At 34.8% G+C, this 20,415-nt stretch overlaps 2 protein-coding genes across 4 annotated transcripts in view; both read left to right on the top strand.

The window, feature by feature from the left end:
- Nucleotides 1-3,839: 3,839 nt before the first annotated feature.
- LOC110824459 (CURVATURE THYLAKOID protein) lies at nt 3,840-7,393 on the top strand. 2 transcript variants are annotated; one of them, XM_088218113.1, is made up of 7 exons: nt 3,840-3,958; nt 4,101-4,194; nt 4,976-5,070; nt 5,382-5,468; nt 6,670-6,732; nt 6,960-6,997; nt 7,168-7,393. In XM_088218113.1, the coding sequence occupies exons 2-7, from the start codon at nt 4,107-4,109 to the stop codon at nt 7,220-7,222; spliced, it is 426 nt and encodes a 141-aa protein (XP_088074239.1). In that variant the 5' UTR covers nt 3,840-3,958; nt 4,101-4,106; the 3' UTR covers nt 7,223-7,393. The 2 variants fall into 2 exon arrangements, with proteins under 2 accessions (XP_088074239.1, XP_088074240.1); XM_088218114.1 differs by having other exon boundaries at nt 3,896-3,954.
- Nucleotides 7,394-11,998: 4,605 nt separating this feature from the next.
- GC5 (golgin Putative 5) overlaps nt 11,999-20,415 on the top strand; it is a 32,753-nt gene continuing 24,336 nt past the window's right edge. Inside the window, exons 1-4 of one of the 2 annotated variants that reach the window (XM_088218116.1) lie at nt 11,999-12,213; nt 12,449-12,515; nt 12,654-12,878; nt 13,282-14,228. In XM_088218116.1, coding sequence (XP_088074242.1) covers nt 12,722-12,878; nt 13,282-14,228 — 1,104 coding nt within the window. In that variant the 5' untranslated portion in view covers nt 11,999-12,213; nt 12,449-12,515; nt 12,654-12,721. The remainder of the gene's footprint in view (nt 12,214-12,448; nt 12,516-12,653; nt 12,879-13,281; nt 14,229-20,415) is intronic. The other variant, XM_088218115.1, reaches the window with a different exon arrangement.

Here is a 20,415-nt window from a genome sequence, read left to right on the forward strand (position 1 = left end):
GGAGTTCTGAGACCATACTTGACTTGTATTGTTCCTTATGAATTTTCTCTTCTTATATATATAAATATATATATTGCATTAATACAAAAATTATCAACCCAAAAAGGTTATGTTCAAATTGCAACGAGCGATTTAGACTAATCATCGGTGTTGTAAGCCCCAAATGCTTCTACTAGGAGGCAACGAAGACGAAGAAGAATAAGAATCTAAACCCAAGAAGCCTGGAAAAAAAAGTTACATGGAAAAATACCAAAAATTGCATGAACATCGAGGACAAGATTCTTAAAAAGGGGAAGGCAATGTTAAAAGCAGTTGTGGAAGTAGTCAACAAGAGTTATTCCATATCCCTTATTTCTCATCATCATCTATTATCCCACTACTCCATTATCTCATTTTCTTTTAATTACTTAGAAGTAGGAATTGATCAGTTAAAGTTTTATATTTAAAGGGTAGCAAGTTTAACAAATGGGGAAGTCGAATTAGCATTTTACATATGTGGTCTCTTTTGCACCCAATGTAATACCCGGACCTGAAATTTGGCTCGGGATTAATTTTAACATTCTAAAATATATAAAAAATCTATTTTTGAAATTAATAAATTTTAATTTAATGTGAAATTATGAAAAAATAGGTTATGGATTAAATTAAAAATAATTTTGGAAAAAAATTGTGAAAATTTGTGTTCGAATGGTGTTTTTGAAAGAAAAATCAGAAACTGGGAGTCATAATACAAATAAGAAAATTTTGGCCACGTAGGACCACCAAGCCAGTAGTTTTGATGAATCGGAGCGCACCGTGTGACAAGGCACGCTGACTTGGTGCCACGTGGGAGGCTGTGCTGGCGATCCGCGTGTCCTGTGATCGGACGACCCAAAAGTGATCCCGTGCATGTGGATGGTCCGGATCCGTTTCTCCCTTATGTACGATCGGACGGTCGAGATCAAACGCGATGAACGATCCAAGTTAACGCAAGATGGGTCTAAATATTTCGCACCACACTGAATCCAAACTTTAATCTCCAGCCATCGGAGAAGGGAGCCGATCGCCGATCGCCTCCATACCGAAGCCACCTATGACTGCCAAAAAAGGTAAAAATTCTCTTACTCGCTTAGAATTCGATTCCGAGCACCCTTGTAGATATATTAGAGCAAAACAAATGGTGGGTGAGCCGAAAACTACGGGCAAAGCCTAGCAGAGCTGCCGCAGGCAAAACCCGCAACCTCCTCCAATCAGCCCCTTTTTGTTTTTTGTTTTGTGTAATTTTTTCACTTGTGTTCACCGTTCTATTTTTTACAAGTTGACCGAAAAAAAAATTTCAGCTGCAAAGGTGAGTCGGCAAAGTCGCTACACCTAGAAAACTCCACCACCAATAGGTTTTCATTTTCTGATATTTTCGGTCCAATTGAGGCCCCTAACGTATTTTTTCGTATGGATATGTATAAAGACAGCCAAAACTGGCCGAAAACGGCCAAGCTGAGTCAAACTGCCGCTGCGGGCGGTGGTGTCATCGCCGGAGCACGGCGGTGGTGTCATCGCCGGAGCACGGCGGTGCCGCCGTGCTAGAATCCTAAAATTGGCCGTAAAGGATTTTTAACATCAATTTTATATTTTTGGGATATTTTTAGGTATGTGAATCGTGTTTTAATCTCCACAGAAAAATTCAAAAAATTCGAGGACCACTAGTAGGCACAGTAGAAAGTTCGATGTTGACACCGATTCAGGTAAGAATCTCTCACCTTATTCCCTGTTATAGAATTGAAGCTTAATAATCAATAATATGGTATTTTATGAAATTTAGAAAACTTTAAGAATAATTACAGGTCATTAATGGAGGCGGAACTGGTTGATTATTTAATTTTACAGTTTTAATATATGATAATATATTAGAATGATTAAATAATTTAGTTGTGCTTCTTTGATGCATATATCGTTTATCTTGCATGATTTATGATTAATTTGTAAAATTTGAAATTAATATGCAAATGAAAAATTATTTGGTTATGTGAACTAATGAATGATTGTCTTACTAGATATCTTGGGAGATGGTGGACGGATCAGATATATAAGAAACCATGCTATGAACGTTATCTCATACCGGACGAGGTATCAAGGGATGGTATTTTTGACGCCTCAAACCTAACAATGTATAGGGACGACCCAATTCACCCTCATATAGGATGGGGTATCGAGTGATGTTATTTTTGGCACCCATATCGGATGGAGTATGGGAACGGCTAGTTAGTTGATAAGTTTAGATATTAGGTTTACGTGTAATGGGATACCCCTATAGACCCTCAGGGATACTAGTAAGCAAAATAAAAAAGGAAAAGTTGTTACTCTTACTCATTTAAATATAGGATCATAATGTTATTTGAGTCATTGTCTCTACAAGTCGATTTTGAAAATCTCGCAACAGTAAGTATGCAATAAATGGTTTTTCTTATGATAAATAAATTTACTTAAATTAAGAAGTCCATTGGTTGTTTTTATAATTTTTATTAACCTTCAGTTCCTGTATCGGTGAGTAGTGTGATATTTTTATAAGGTTAGTACAGCTCACTCCCTCCCTTATTAACTATTTCAAATCAAGAAGACTAACATTCAGATCTTGATCAGAAGGAGAGCTGTGAGTGTCCCCCCGGATCCTATCAAGAGCTACCGGAGGCTAACCTCCCTATAACATTTATTTACTATTTTCATATATTATTACATTTTTTGTTTTATGAACTGCTGTGAAAGGAATATTTTTGTAATCCTACTAGGGATGATAATTTATGTGTAAAGAATGTAAACTCTAACATTATTATATGCTTCTGCATTTAAATTATGATTTTATTTTATCAAAGATTCCTGATCTTTACACCCAAAGTAGAGAACTTTAATTCAAATATTATTAAAAATATTTATTATATTAAATATCACATTAGAGAATACGTAATATTTAACATGAAAAGTTAACTATTAAAATGTTAATACGTATCTAAGCTAATGACACGTGGCATGATCATTACACGTGTTAGTGGTTACTGATTAAAAAAAAATTAATTTGAATATTTTTTAAAAATACATTAACTAATTTAATATAAAATCAAAATAAATGCTAAATCGTACGAAACAATAGTATAAAGATGAAAAAATATATTTAAGCCAAATAAGTTGTACATATGGAAATAATAAACAATTGCATAACAATTAACTATTGTATTTAAGAAATGTTAAATATTTTAAATTTTAATGATTCTAATAATTTTCTTTATTTTTCAAAACAGATATTAATTTCAATCATCATTATCTAATTTTGAATCAAAATTAACTTTTATGTGTATTAATAGTAAACTGCCAATACGTTTTCTTTAATATATATTAAATTAATAAATAATAAAATATAAAATTAATAAATGCACTTATTAAACATATAATCCACTCTTATAGCAGAATTTTTTATTTGAGATCTGTGTAGACTTCTGCTTTTTCGTAATAAAAACAGAAGTCAAAGTCTGATAGCAAAGGCGACTGAGTGATGTAAAATATGGTGTTTTTTATTCATTTTTGCCTTTACTTTATCTTGATAATATTTGGATAACTTATGGTTGCAATAAATAATGTACTTTTTGTCTTACCCCTCCACATAATAGTCAAATTTTATTTATTTTCATTAATTTTTTAATTAAAACAATTTTTTTTTTTTTTTCTAAAAAAGCGTCTATTTACTACTTGAAAGTTGGGTCGTTTCCAAATCAAAGAAAATCATAAACATTTTATTGCTTACAAAAAAGAAGAAAAGACAAAAAAAAAAAAAAAAAGGTTCCCAAAAATGTATATTTTTGTGGTGCTATTAAAAACATTGTTTTTGTGGCGCTTAAATCCTGAAGCTTCATATTTTTTCATACTCCCTAGAAATAAAACAACTTTAAGCTTCTCTTTTTTATCTACCGGTGTGTCAGCAAAAAGATCGTAGGTAACACCCCGTCCTCTTTGTTCAAATCAAAATATTTTCTTTACTAAATTCTTTGATATAATTGACCCCTAAGTTACGAACCCACTTCCCAAACTTCGATTTTTTCCTTTGCATATATTTTATATATCGATTTTGATTCCAGGTAGATATGGCTTCTATTACTGCAAGCTTGCCTCCACCATTATTGATGCCTGGAAGAAAAACCCTTCAAAAGGTCGCGCCTTCACCGATTAGAGGTAAGCTTGGCCCTCTCCATTGCACTTTATTGGTAATTTGACTCTACTTATTAACTTGAGTAGCCCTTTCCTGATTGATCCTGTTTTACCTTTTGTCGTTGCAGGGTAATTTTTTCTTTTCTTACACCAACTTGATGTGATGCGTTTGTATATATGTTCATTGAAACTGCGTTGGGAGATACTTAGGTGAACTTTTTTAGTAGGATAGAGATTTTGGTTCTGCTACTTGAGGCCATAGCAGAAAGGATACATCTCTAAGAGTGTTTCAATTAGAAGCAATGGACGCAAAATTTTGAATTTCAGACACTATTTCTGTTATCCATCTTTTACTTGAATGTCCGATGAAGATTTCAAAATCAATGGAAGTTTTGCACGAGTTGTTTGATGAAAAATGTTAAGTTTGATAGGAAGTCTTGATAGTTACCTTGGTTTGGCTGGGAAAAAGAAAGAGACTGATGTAAAATATTTGTGAAAGTAAAATATTTGTGCCCCTGTGCTCTTTGAAATTTTACTGACTGTGGATCTGAAACTTCTACTTTTCAAAAGTGTATAAGGGGTTGATGACTATGTATTGGTTTCTAAAAGCAATAACGGTCTTATAATGAGTAATGAATTAAATCAATTAAGCATAATTCTTTGGTGAACCATGTAGCAAAATATTCGTAAAACTTTGTAGTAGTAATGCACTTTGAGTCCTTTTGGTCCGTCTTTGTGTTGCATTTGACACTGTATTTAGTTTACTTCTCAGCTCATTGGTTTATGATTTTTCTCACACTTGCAGGAAAACAAAGATTCACTGCCCTTGTTGTGAAGGCTAGTGGAGAAAGTTCTGAGTCTCCAACCTCCCTTAATATTGTGAAATCTGTTCAGAATGTAGTAAGTTCCTGTTCCTTCTCTCTCTTCATTTGTCTTTTCCATTCTTTCCCTTGTAGCTCTCCATTTCTTACACTGTTGATATCTTCTTTGTTTTATGGACTATTACGGCAAGCAAGGATGCTCGTTGAAGTTCATTTAATGCTTTGATACTGATCTAGTTTTGACTAGCAGGAAGCTACACACTTTTTGGTCTCATATTCTGCTGTTTGTTTATCTTCTTTGCATTAAGCACCCATTTCTTATAGACGAATTTTCTTCTTATTAATCTATGGAATCCTGTTTCTAATCGAGCTTTACTTTCTTCATAACAGTGGAGTGACCCTGAAGATCGTCTGGGTCTCATTGGCTTAGGTTTTGCAGCTATAGCGGCGTTTTGGGCATCAGCAAACCTAATTACAGTAATATGAATTTTAATTCATCTCTTTTGATTGAAAGGATTGCAGGCTTTATTGGCATCCATCTTTATCCATGCTCATTTAGAGAAATATGCTTCGAATGTTTTCTTCTCAAATGTCCAAACAATAACCTGACATCTCTTCCACTTCGTTTTTTCCTCAATTTCATCTCCAACAATTCTATAAATCCCAAAGCTTCTTTGTCCATCAATGCACTCATTCGGAGTTCATTTTCTGTTGAAACATGGTGATATTCTTTTAGGTTGTTCATCATTTGGTTTGTTAGGTAAGTTATCATTTTCAAATCAATTGTTGGTTGAATTTTGAAAAATGTTTTGTTATTTTGCGTTGTTGGTGCTGATGGTAATCAGAAATTTTGAGACTTGGATATGGGATTGGTGTATTATTTTCATCTAAATCTTTTCCACTCTGTTTGGGACAAATGAATCTCCGCAGAAAGTATGTAGTTCTTCTGCTCATCCACATTTTACCTTATATTAAATGTCGATTTACGAATCAAATCCCTATTCTTTTGGAATTAATTTGCTTCAATATATGGAAAAATTTTATTAATCAATGAACGTGGATGCTAATAAGTTTTGTGTTTCCATGTAAAAATTGATTTCCTCCTGAGTTAATTTTCAATCTCTCTCCAAGTTGTTCAACACCCCATCAAAGACAGGTGTAAACACCTTATTTAGATCCATGGACAATTTCCTTATGTAACTCTTTGCACTTCTAAGCCTTTATGGTTTAACAAATTAGAAGGCTTCTAGTTTTTCTTCACAGTCCATCTATTCACCTGACCAAAAAGAAAAAAGAGAAGTAAAAGCATGCTATCCTTTGTTCAAGTGAACAGAATAAAGAGGAGGAAGTATTTTATTTCTTCTTGTATGAAGGATAGTTTTGTTATTTTTTAATAAATGAGAATCTACAAGTCGATCAACAAGTTTGAAAAATGTGATTACTACCTTATTCCTTCACCTAGTTTAAAAAGTTTAATTTTTCATGTCCACTTTGGCGTAATTTCCATTCAATTCTTACCTTAATCCTTCATCTAATCTTTGGATTAATCATGAATTCAGAGTGAAAATAGGGATTGAAAATCCATGCCTGAGGTGGATTACCTTGTAATTTATTGGCTTTAAGCATAAATGTGATTCTTATTACTTCACTTTTCCCGTTCTTGTTATTATCTAAATAGGCCATTGACAAGATACCGCTCATTCCAAATGCAATGGAATTCATTGGCATACTGTTCTCTTCGGTAAGCAATGTGAAAAATTCCTTTATTTGCGACCATTCTGGTGCTGTTTAATTTTCTTTTTCCTTTTTGAGCTTCATTTACAGCTTGAAATTGTTTGCTTTTTTCCCTTCCTTTATCTACTTGGTATCCTAATGACATTATTTGCCTCCAATATTTACACAAATATATATCCACGCTTCCATTTCTCCCATTCAAATGCTAACCCAGAGTTCTGCTGCTAATTTCAGTGGTTTATATATCGCTATCTCCTGTTCAGACCTGACCGGTAAGTAAAATTTCAGTGACATTTTTGAGTTAATTTCTAGTGAAACTAATGATGGTTAGTTCCGTAACATTTAATGTAGCAGAGCTTATCCATATTTACATGTACCAAAGTAGCAGATAATCTGTAAGTTCTAACCTGAAACAACCATATATTTTCTTCTACTATTGCAGGGAAGAACTCATCCAGATAATTAAGAACTCCTTATCGAGTGTATTTGGTCAGTGAAGTGCGAGTAAATGGCAGCCGGAATTTGAGGGTGTATTTTGGGAACACTGAAGTTCAATTTTCTCCCTATTGGGGGACATAGATGACTAAACATGACCCTCATTGGCTTATGAGGTCTCAACCTTTTGTAATGGCAAAAAGTATTAATGCTAAGTTCAGTTTATGCTTTAATTTTATGGATATATATCCAAGTATAGTGCAAATAGTATAGAAATTTCAAAGTTGACATTATTTCAGTTTTAAGTCAATTTTATGTTGAACTTAAATTATATATTTTTATTATTTTTTTAAAGATAGGGACAACAAAATTTTTGTACAAAATTAAAGTCGAGTGAAATTAGTTCAATATGTATTTACATAAAAATTATTATTAATTTTTATATATCAAATAATTAAAATATGAATAATTTAATGAGAATGGAATATGATGGACAGAAATGAAATATAAAAAATGTTCTATGAACATCTTTTGTTTAGTAGAAATTATAACAAAGTTTTCTTAATGATTAAATACGTTAGTCTGTTCCGCTTTGAAACGAAAAATTTGAATATAGGGGGTTTAATCAATCATGATTTAGGTATTTTTTCTCTATTTAACTCATTTATTTTTTTGGGTTAGCATGCAAGACATTATATTTATGTATGTACAGTTTAAAATCATCAGAATCATAGTTGGTGAATTGAAATATAAATTGTGTAATGAATATATAATTTATAAGGGCAATTGCGTTTGAGTGATTTGTGAAGGATAAACATAAGATTCTAAAGTCATACGCATTGAGCGATCTATGAAGGAAATATGTAACACTTTAAATCAATTTGCATAGAGTAGGCCATTAAAAAAAAATACCACATAACTATAAATTCATTTACATTGAGTTATTTGTAAATGAAACTAAAAATCATTTACATTGAGTGATCTACAAATGAAATACGTAACATTTTAAATCAATTTGTATAAAGTAGGTTTTCTTATATTAAGATGAAAAGATCAATCTCTGTAACATTTTATTTTTTTGGAACTACATAATGTATTCATGATTTAGTGTTTATAAATTAAGATTTGTGGGTGAGTAAATAGTGATATATAAAAGAAGAGTATATTCTATCAATATAATATTACAATTTTGATAATTGACGTGAGAAAAAATAGAAAATAATATGAAAATATAAGTTCAAATAACAAATATAATGTATAAAAGGTTGTGTAGGGGTGTCGTAGAAGACATGTTTTGACAAAGATGTCAAATTGGGGACGGAATAAATATTAATGTAAAAGTAAATACTAGAAAAAAAAAAGAATAAATATTAATAATTTAAATAATAATTTATTCAACAATATAACGTACAAATTCACTTAGTACAACTCGATAATTTGATCATACAATATTTATAAAATTCACTTGAATTTAGAAAAATTTATCCAAATAAAATATAAAATCAAAATTAATATAGAATATAATAGTATGGTGGTTTATACACTTTTAAAAATAGGAAAAACTAAAATTTATTTATAAAAAAATACACATTATAACTCTGTTCTAATACTTTGAAATACTATTTTAAGTAGCTCGCGTGTGTAAATAAATCTAACGTAAGCACAAAGTTGCAACATAGATCCATTGCATTCACATAATTGTGTGAAGTTATGTGTGCGCTCGTATGTGCCATTAATACGTGTTGTGTACATGAAATTTTGTGTGCACTCTCATGTGTGCTTCTTACTCGGGCTTATGGTGTTTGTCCCTCTATGCACTTAAAAGTGCCAATATTGTAACACCCAAGTATTTTAATTTTTTTTCTTATTATTTTTATTTTTATTTTTTTTTTTGTATTTGAATTTTTTAGATTTTTATTTAATTTAATTTATTTTAATGAAAATAAAAATAATAATAATGATAAAATTGGATAAAAATATTATTTGGATTTAATTAAAATTGATTTTGGGAAAAATATGTGAAAATTTGGATTTAGGGGGTGTTTTTGAAAAGAAAATCAGAAACTGGGGGTCAAAACGCAATTTAGAAAAGTTGTGTCACTTCAGCAGCCACGTCAGCGGCCCGGTCAGCAGCCTCGACCAACCAGGACATGCTGCGTGGCAAAAAAACGCTGACACGGGACGGGCCACGTGGGCGATCCGTGTGCGCGCGATCGGACAGTCCAAATTCACGCGTACGGACGACCTAGATTCACGCGCACGGACGGTCCAGATTCACGCGTACGAACGACCCAGATTCAATCAGGCACGGACGGCCCAGATTACATCGTGATGGACGGCCCAGATTTAATCTCAATTAAATTGCGATCGGACGGTTCAGATTTAATCTTGATGGACGGTTGAGATTAAAAGACAAATGGTATAAATAACCCCACCCACACCTTACCACAAAACCCTAGCCGCTAGTGCCTCGCCGGAGAAGAAGAACCAGACGCCGGAGGAGCCGGCCGCCGCCACCCGTTGTCGCACAGGAGAGGTTTTCGACCGCCAATCGAGGTAAATTTTCTCCTCCTGGCTCGTTTTTCGATGCTGAGTCTGCCTATGACCAAACCGGAGCCAAACCACATGCCAAACGGCCGAAAAACTCAGCCGAAGTCCGGCGCCGCCGCCGCGACCGCCCTCTGTTTTTGCCTCTAATGAGGCCCTTCCCGGCCTCCGTTCGATGCAAATTTTATACCACCATGATCACCGTTCTTTTCTCTACAGGTTGATCGGAGCCAAACATCAAAACGCGACTCAAGCCGGAGGAGCTGCCGCACCCGAGAGCACTGCCGCCGGTAAGTTTCGATTATTCGTGATTTTTTGGCCCATCGAGGGTCCTAGGGTTGTTTTATCGCAGGGATCGATGCAAGTTTAGCCGAATTCGGCCGAAAACGGCCAATCTAAGGCGGATCGCGGCCGCAGGCGGCGGAGCCGCCATGCCGAAATTCTGATATTGGCCGAAAGGGGCCCTAGGTCTGATTTGGAATTTTTTTGGGACACGTGCAGGTACCGGTAGTGCGTTTAAGTTTTTTTAGAAAAAATTCAGGAAAATTAGGGACTGCCTGTAGGCGCACTGTAGAGTCGAATTCAGACCCCGAAATAAGTAAGGACCCCTCATCCTATTTTCTATCACGGTATTAAAGCTTAATAAATAATTATACGGTATTTTAAGACTTTATAGATGTATAATTGATTGAGGTTGTCAATGGAGCCCGAGTCTGATATAGTGTTGGTCTGTTATTGTTTGATTTAATTTTCACTATTAAATGCAACATGATGTTTGATGTAATTATGTTATGGTCTCGTATGCATGAATCATGGTTTCTTTTATTATGGTTTGTATTATGGTGAACCCGATACTGTGTTGTCTTGTTTGGTGTCAATTACTGGTTTACATGTTGTGTATGATTGGATGATTGAGATTAAGAAAAAAGGCAAAAAGGTTATGTGAATTGATAAGTGGAAAATGTGGACAGTTTGACTAAATATCTTAGGAGATTGTGGACGGACCGGATCCGTAGGGAACCCCTACCGGGAACGTGGTCTCTCATATTGGACGGGGTTAGAGACTTTATGTGTTTTGGCGCCCATACCGAACGGAGTATGGGGACAGCTCGTTCCACCCTCATATCGGACGGGGTATTGAGGTTCATGGTTTTGGCACCCATATCGGATGGGGTATGAGGACGGCCCTGGAATCAGGTTGTAATACTAATGGTTCACGGGTAGCGGGGACCCCCTATGGATCCCCATGGATACTAGTAGGCTGGTAAAAGAGGAAAAATATGTTGTTTAATGATTGAAATGCAAATGCATGTTAAGTGTTATGCTGTAGTTTATATGATTTTCATGATGATGATAATGTTATTGCTTTCATATGTTGTTTTCATGGATCTCACCGAGGTAAGTGGACAGTAAATGTTTTTATGTTAATAAACGAGTTTGTTATAAATTATGCTCCATTGGTCATTTTTGTTTTCTACCCACCTTTACTTCCGTGGCGGTGAGATAATGTGATGTCTTTACTGGGCTAGTGTACTTCATTCCTTATTTAACCATTTCATATCAAGAAGACGTTGTTCCCGAGCCCGTTCCGCATGAAGACGGCGAAGGGGACGCCTAAAGACTTCATAGTTATATTTATAGTTCTTATTTCGAATATCTCTTTTAGTCAATTTGTTCTTTCATGTTTTGAGTACGTTTTGGTTATTGTGTAAGGGATGTTAATCAAAATTTTTATTACGCTTCCGCATTTGAGATTTTTAATACATACATTTCATTTAAATTTCCGGGGCCGTTACAAATATAGTCATTGTGAGCCTTGACATATAGTTTCCAACATTCTAATCTTTATTCTTTTTGTTGTTTGAATGGATATTTTTAGACTTATTTTATATATTTTATAATATGAATTTTTTTTGTAAGATATTAATACATTAAACATATGATATATAGCCTTTTTTGCGTGGGAAAAGGAAATGATAAGTACATGAATTTTGTGAAGATAAAGGAACACAATGTTAAATGAGATTGTTTATAGAGTGCTAATGTAACTATGATCATAAATTGAAACAATGATTCATAAGATGTTCATAATAAAAACATATTAGAATAAATTTTGTAGGACATGAATTAAGGAAAGTTAAAAAGTACATAGATTTTGAAATTGTATTTAACCCATAATAAATTAAAATTAAAGAAAAACTGAAACTTTATAATAAAATAAATTAATAAATAAATAATTGTATATAAGATAATAAAAATACATACAATAAAAATGAGAAATTGTCAAAACGATCCCAAAATTTTCATTGCGGAGACGACGACGTATCATTGCGTCTTCAAGTTTCACACGGCAAAAATCAGATCGACTCTCGTTCCGTCTCATCATTTTGTTCTAATTTTCTTATTCGATCATATTTCCCTGGATTTCTGTCGCTTTTCTAACATCAAACAGCTAAATAAAGCGAAGTCATGTTTTGAATCTCAAATCCCAGCGCATTTTGCAAAGGTTTTATTAATCTTTCTTTATCTGGAAATCTCTTTTTGATGTTTCGCATTATTGATTTCACTGTCCTTAGTTTAGGTGTCGTTTCAGTCGAATTAAGATCTGAAACAAGGGAGCAACAGTGGAATTCATCTTGATTTCCTCGTTTTATTTATTTAATTCCTCTTTTCTTAGCAACCAGAAAGATTTTCTATTTTTAACGTCTCAGTTAATAATCATGTTGGTTATATACATGTAGGTATAGCTTCGATCTTGCCATATCTCATTTATTGTTTCTGCCTTGGTACCAAAGTGTGTACTGCTGTGTGAGTACTTAATTTTGGATTTGTATAGGAATCTGTAATCGAGCTTCGCTACTATGCACTTTTGATTGTGCGGATTTCGTGGTCGATTTTTCATATTGGACTTCGTTTTTGAACATTGTAAAATTTTCGTGAATGCAGCATTCTCAATGTGTTTGAATCCGTGGATTTGAGATTTGGATCCGGTGGGGTTGGTCCCCAGATAATAGATGGCTTGGTTTAGCGGGAAAGTTTCTTTAGGAGGCTTCCCTGATCTGGCTGGGGCAGTGAATAAGCTCCAGGAGAGCGTGAAGAATATAGAGAAGAATTTTGATAGTGCTCTCGGGTTTGAAGAGAAGTCCAATAATGAGGGTTCTAGCAGTGAAGGTACTTTACATGTTTCTTAGCTCTCCTTATATCTGGTTAAAAGTAGGTGATGGTAAAGGGGAATTAATGGTTAATTATCTGCTCTGTGTAAAAGCTGCTGTTCATATCGATCTTATAAGTTTCGTTATCAGTTTTTCATGTTGATGATTAAATCTATTATCAATCTTTAGGGCATTCTTTTGAATGCTATGTTGCACCATAAATAACCATGCACAGTTTATAGGGAAAATAGAGGAGTGTTGTTAATCATTTTATAGCTTTGTGCATTCATATGGCATGAGAGTGCCGTACGTGTTGCATAATTATCTTGTTTGCCTGTCTATAAGTATGTCAATTATTATCATTGAATGTATAAAATGCTAATTTTGTACTTGCGATGTCTATGATGCTTTCTGCCTAACAGCTTCAGGTTTATGGTCTTCTGCAACTGAGAGGAAAACACTTTTTGATCCTGTTATGGCCTTTATGGGGCATAGGAATGAAGAAAATGCTGTATTATCATCTGTATTATCACCAGAAAGAACTGGGTCTTTGGAGCATCCATCTATGGTTGAGGGAGCAGGAGGTGAAATCGACAGTTTGGCACCTAAACAAATAACTTCCGAGGATGAAGAGCAAGTTCCCAAAGTACGAGAAGCTGATGAACCAGAGCTCGCAGAAGTAGCCATTAACATGGTTACAAATCCAGATAAAGCTGAGTTCGCCCCTGATAATGTTGACTTACCAGGTTCACAAACAATGTCAACTGAGCCTCCTGAATTTGCTGCTCATGATGTTAGGCTCTCAGATTCCATTGACAATCAAGAGAAAGATACCTTAGAAGTGGCTCCATGTAAGGATCCGGAGTTGGTGGAGGCCAAGCCAGAATCTGTTGAGGCAGAACAAGTTGGAGCTCTTGTCTTTATGCCAGAACAGGTGCATATTGTTGTTGATGCACCTGAGGATGTCGACAAACATGCGGCAACAGATAAAGAAGTAGTAGGAGAAAATTCTCCAGTTAGAGCCGAAGTGTCAAGTGATAGCTCTCATGGAGAGAGAAATGAGTCTTCTGGTTCTCTTTCTATTGGTATTGAGGAGGCTGGGCATGCTCATGATATTTCTTTGCGAAATGCACTTCCTTTAAATGAGGCCTCAGAGATCATTCCGAAGTCTGTTCCTGAAACTGATGAAACAATTGAAGCAGTTGAAGTAGATCCTCAAACAAATGATAGCGAAACAGACGAAGGCCAACATGTAAGCTCAGCAACTAATATACCTGATTCTCTAGGCCCCAAACTTGAGCTGGAGAAGGCAAAGAAGGAGATGAAAATGATGGAAACTGCATTGCAAGGTGCTGCAAGGCAGGCACAGGTACTTAATTTGCATCTTTACATGGTAGATGGTAGTTTGGTAGTTGATTAATCATTTTGGTTTTTTTGCTAATAACGTATCCATATTCTGGTTTCCTTAGTTTACTTTCTTGACTAAATTTTGTCTTGCAACATATATGCATATAAATAGGATCAAAGTTCTTTACATTGTAGAGAATAAGCCTTTTTCGACTCTTATTGGTGATTTTCTTTTTGTTTCTTCATTTTCTTGGCCCTTTGACTTTTTTTTTTCGTTTTCCGTAAGGTGTAAGGTCCTTATTAGAACCTTGTTAGTAGTTATCTTTAGCGTTAGCTCTTTCCTTTTTGTCCCATGTGGACACTGCTTTTTTTCTTTTGTTTGTTTTTTTTTCTATTCTTCCTTCTCTCATTGGTTGATGTTATCATGAAAGGTAAATCATGTTCCATTTGTCAATAGTCACTGTGGAGGAGGACATGGGGATGATCATTCACAAAAATCACGGGTGCTTTAGCTACAAATAAGAATATAAACTAGACTTGGTTGATTTCAGATTTCAAAAGTTGCTTCTATTTTGAGCTTAAAGGTTGTCCAAGGTCAAGGAAAGCCTAGATCTACTTTCTCTAGGCTTTAACTATTGAGAAATGATAGTGGGCTTTGACTAAAAAGACGAAATTTAGTTGGAGAGAAAAAGGGTAGCTGATATGTTCCTCTAGTCTTGTTGGTGGTTTGTAGTCAGAGAAAAATCTTCGGTTCTGACAGTTGCTTTTTGTTCCTCCTTATTCCTTTTTGGCGGAGTTTTCTTCTAACTTGTAGATGACTTGTGATCATCTTTTTACTGGCAGCGGTAGCTGTTTTTCTTCTTGTGATGATTTCCAATTATGAAGATTTTGATATTAAGGAACTTATTTCTCATAGAACCAGCCTCTATGGCCCCAGGTTGGACATCCTTCTGTTGCTAGGTTTGGAGGTTAGAGGAGAAGCAATCTTATTGTTGGTTGTTGTGAATAAAAACTTTGATTTCTAGGTGGGTGCTACTGGCAGTAAGTTGAGGTTGGTTGTGTTGAATAACTGGAGGGGGGAAGGGCAGAAATGAGGTGTCAGGTATTGTAGAATGAGGACATTGCTTTTTGGTGGTCTTGAGTGGGCCTTAAAATGTTAGCTGTTTGCTTAGGGTTTAACTTTGAAGGGTTTGAGGAGCAAGCTACTAGTTTAATTTGGGGAAGTTAGGAAAGGCAGAAAAAACAGGAGGTAAATCCAGAAGGTCCCAAGTACTTCAGTTCTACTAACTAGATAAGGGGCAGGAATAGGTTAGGTGCCAAGTGTGGGTCGGATAATTTCCCATACTAAGATAGATAATTTCTTAGAATCTTTATTTCAAAAAAATCTTGAGGGGTTTGAATGACATTAAAAAACAAGTAGGTCTTGAGTGGTCTTAGGAGATCGCATGGGATGGGTTTGTGGAGGAAGATTTAGATGGATTGGTTAGTTTTTAGGAGTGCATTCAATGGAAGCTCGACAGAGGTAACAAAATCAGATTTTGGCAGGATGATTGGTTAGATTGGGGGGGGGGGGGAAACTCATGAGGCGGTTCCCGAGGATATTTGCCATTGTATAATCAAAGAACATGGTGATTGGGGATGCATATAGGGATATTAATGGTATCAGAGAATGGATGGTGAATGTTTCTAGAAACTTGAATGATTGGGAAATTTGTGAGTATGTGTTGATAAAGATTTCATGCTAAATATAATACTATATTAGTTAGAGTTCTAACAGTATAATTATATCCTATAATTAGAGTTAAACTAAAATAAGGATAACTACTTTATATATATGTTTTAAATGTAAATACAAAAAATAAGACATAAGATTAGAAATTTATTTTTTTCAAAAACTTCATAGTATCAGAGCCAAAGGAAGACTATTTTAAAATTTTGAAAAAACTCTAAAATAAACAAAATAGATCAAAGTTGGTACTCAACTACCAAAGAAACCAAACTCAACATCACTCAGACAGAGTCATTTCTCAACCCCCGCAAGAACAGCCACAGTTTCCGTGCGCGTCCGCCACACGCACCGTCGGCTTCATTCCATTCGGCCTGAAAAACGGTGGAATACTGTCAGAAAAGCCCAATTGAGACAAATCTGGTTCCTCTCCGCATAAAATCTGACTCGATCGCGATTATCCGACCTTTTTTTCACACGGCTGTGCGCGTTCGGAAGATCTGCCGTTCTGCACCGTCCACCGCTTCGATCCGGCCGATTCGCATTTGGAGATGGGTTGACTGATCCTCTGCACACCACGCTGCTTTGGTCGCGCCCTGAGTCGCGCTGCATTGATTGGACAGAGCCCCTCCCTTGCGTTAGTCTGCTTTTCCGCGCACAGGACATCTGGTGTGGCCATTCCGTGGCCAGACTGCTCCGACCTGGTCCGCCCGCGCTTGAGCAGAACTGTTCGCGTCCAAGCCGGAGCCGAGCCAGATCTGGTTCCAATTTTTTGTCTTTTTTCCGATTTTTAGATCCCTTTTTGGCTCGTTGGTGTAGATAGAAGGTCCGTTTTTCATTATTGGGTATTTTTCCTTCTTATTTTTAGCATTCTAAGATGACAAAAGCAAAAAAGGTGGGTGTTACTAACTTTGAGAACCCTTCATTACAAATCAGTTCTGTAAAACTTGATGAAACTAATTATCTTGTTTGGTCAAGATTTTATTTATTATTCATCAAATGTAGAAGATTGCAGGTTACATTACTGGTGAGGTGAAGAAACTAGATGTTGATAGTTTAGAATATAATAGATGAGATTCTGAGAGCTCATTGGTAATGTTATGACTCATAAATTTCATGCAACCCCATATTGGTAGAACATATTTGTTATTTTACACTGCCGAAAAAATATGGAATGCAACATCTTTTACATATTCACAGATAGATAATGATGCTCAGATTTATGAACTTCGGAATAAAGTTCATATGACACAAAGTAAGGATAAATGACTATTTTTCAATATTTTTTTGAATTGAATGGATTATGGCAGGAGTTAAATTGCTATCAAGATTTTCAAGCAGAATGTTCTGCAGATGTAATCAAATTTCAGAAATTGATTAGAAAATAACGAATTTATAATTTTTTATCTGGTCTGAATATCGAATATGATCAAATATGGGTTCAAGTACTTGGTAAGAATCCATTTTCTTCATTAGAACAAACTCATGCTTATGTTCAGTAAAAAGAAAATAGAAGAAATGCATACTTCACATTGCACTAGTTGAGATGGCTAGTGGCTCAGTCTGATCAATTTAGAAATATATGGAAGTGTGACTATTGTGGCAAGATAAGACATACTAGAGAAACTTGTTGGAAATTGCATGGAAGACCAATTAGGGGTCGGGGAGGAAGAAGAGGTGGAACCACAAGAGCTCAAATAAATTTTGTTTAAGTTAAGGAAACAACTGGTTCAGCATCCGTTGGAGCCTTTTCCACAAAAGAAATTCAAAATCTGAAGCGTCTTCTGAGTCAACTTAACTCTCCATCAACTGTTGACACATCAAATATGGTAAAAATCAGGTATTGCTCATCCTATTTCCATTCCTGATAATTGGATTATAGATTCTGTAGCTAACAGACACTTGACATACTCTTCCAAAGAATTCTTAATCTATTTTTCTTGTACTGAAGGAGATAATGTCCATATACCATATGGGTCATACACCCCATGTCGGGAACATGTTCCATTAATTGTACCCCTACTACTACACTGTCTTCAGTTTTACATGTGTTTAGTTTTTCTGATAATCTTTTATCTATTAGTGTCATAATTAGAAATTTCAACTGTAAAATTGAATTTTTTCCTGATCATTGCATCTTTTAGGATTTTCAAACCGGGAAGAGGATTGACACTGGTAGACTGCAATATGGCTTATATGTCTTGGATAGACATGTGAATTTAGTTGGAAATCAAACAACTATTGGGAATAAATAAGTCAATATGGAGATATTACAATGGCACCGACGATTGAGACATCCTTCCTTTTTTGTTTTAGAAAACTTATATTCTAAATTATTTAAAAGAATTTCTATGAAGTGTTTATTTTGCGATGCATGCGAATTTGCTAAACATAAGAGGAACTCTTATCATTTAAGTAATAATAGAAGTATTGATTTTTTTATGACTATTCACTCTGATGTGTGGGGACCTACTCAGAATACCTCTCTTTCTTATCATAGATGGTTTACTATTTTTATTGACTGTTGTACTAGATTAACGTGGATTTATCTGTTAAAAGCAAAAAGTAATGTATTTTCATTCTTTTAATCTTCCCACAAAATGATATGTACACAGTTTGGTGTTAAAGTTAAGATTTTGCGAATTGACAATGGTATAAAATATATGGATAGTGAGTTTCGTGCCTACCTGGAGTCAAACGGGATAATTCATCAGATAAGTTGTGCCTACACTAGTGAACAAAATGAGATTTTTGAAAAAAAAAACAGACACATGCTGGAGGTAGCTCGGTCACTAATGTTCACCATGAATCTATTAAAAAGTTATTGGGGAAATGCAGTTCTCTCAGCTGTCTATCTTATTAATAGAATGCCTTTGCCGGTTCTGAATTTTAAAAGTTTTATGGAGGTTTTGTAAGAAAAAAATTTCTAGATTGTTCACCTAAAAGTGTTTGAATGTGTGTGCTTTGTTCATGCTATAAATGTGGGTAAGTTAGAATCTAGAACTTTTAAGTGTGTATTTATTGGATAATTTTCAACCCAAAAAGATTACACGTGTTATCATCCACCATTTAGAAAATTCTTTGTAACTATGGATATTACCTTTAGGGAGAAGGAGTTTTACTTCAATTCAAACCTAACACCTCTTCAGGGGAAGAGTGAGAAGGAAGAAGTGATACTTAATTGGGTAACAATTGAGAGTCATATCCAGAAGGAAAATTTTATTGCAGAAAGTCTTAATCAAGAAGATAATATTGGACGTCTAAATAAACTAGACTTCAAAAGGTATTCAAGAAGAGAGAAGTTTGAAAAAGCCATCATGCAGTTTGTTCTAGGTCAAGAATCTTCTCTGATTCCAGAAGATACTAGTGAGTTATCTTTTTTTTGTGATTTATCAAATAAACCTATTGTTATTAGAAAGGGAACGAGAACTTGCACTAAGTACCCTATATGAAACTTTCTTTCCTATGACTTTCTATCTCCCTCCTGTAGAGTTTTGATCTTATATGTTTCCTCTGTGTCTATTTCACAGGATTGGAGAGAAACTTTAAAAGATCCCAAGTGGAAGAAAGACATGATTGAAGAAATGAGAGCATTGACAAAGAATGAAATATAGGAACTTGTTTCACCCTCCATAGAAAAAGAAGATAGTTGGTTGCAAATGGGAGTTCACCGTAAAACACAAAGCAGACGGATTGATTGAAAGGTACAAAGTTAGATTGATGGCTAAAAGATTTACTCAGACCTATGGGATTGACTATCAGGAGACATTTGCACATGTTGCGAAGATGAATACAATTATGATACTTTTATCTTGCGCAGCTAATTTTGATTGGGATTTACAGTAGTTTGATGTAAAAAATTTATTCTTCTATGGAGACTTAGAGGAAGAGGTGTACATGAAAATTCCATTTGCATTTGAAGATGAGAGGACGCAAGAAAAAGTTTATCAATTAAAAAATGTCTTATACGGATTAAAACAGTCTCAAAGAGTATGGTTTGAACGGTTTAGAAGATTTATGATCTCTTTTGGATATCAACAAAGTAATGCGGATCATACCTTATTTATCAAACATCGTGAGGGTAAGATTACTCTTCTCATTATTTATGTGGATGATATTGTGGTGACTGGAGATGACACAAAGGAGATGACTCGGTTGAAGGAACTTCTTGCTCAAGAGTTTCAAATAAAAGATTTAGGAAAATTGTAATAATTCTTGGGGATTGAAGTTATCAGATCCAGTAAAGAGATTTCATTTCTCAAAAGAAGTATATCCTAAACTTAATAGAAGAGATTGGTATGATGGGTTGCAAGCCGACAACATCACTTATTGAGAGCAACCACAAATTGTAAGCTGGTAGTGATATATCAGTTGATTCGGAAAAATATCATAGACTAGTTGGAAGACTTATTTATCTCTCACATATCAGACCTAATATAGCATATGTAGTTAGTCTTGTGAGGCAGTACGTGCATGATTCTCG

This window comes from Carica papaya, chromosome 4 (assembly GCF_054855325.1).
Source record: "Carica papaya isolate Zhongbai chromosome 4, ASM5485532v1, whole genome shotgun sequence".
NCBI lineage: Eukaryota > Viridiplantae > Streptophyta > Magnoliopsida > Brassicales > Caricaceae > Carica > Carica papaya.

What these genes read in the sequence shown, in the direction of transcription:
- LOC110824459 (XM_088218113.1), top strand. Translation starts at nt 4,107, where the DNA reads ATGGCTTCTATTACTGCAAGCTTGCCTCCACCATTATTGATGCCTGGA. An exon ending in CATCAGCAAACCTAATTACA is followed by an intron (nt 5,469 to 6,669) that starts GTAATATGAATT and finishes TTATCTAAATAG; the next exon opens with GCCATTGACAAGATACCGCT. An exon ending in TTGGCATACTGTTCTCTTCG is followed by an intron (nt 6,733 to 6,959) that starts GTAAGCAATGTG and finishes TGCTAATTTCAG; the next exon opens with TGGTTTATATATCGCTATCT.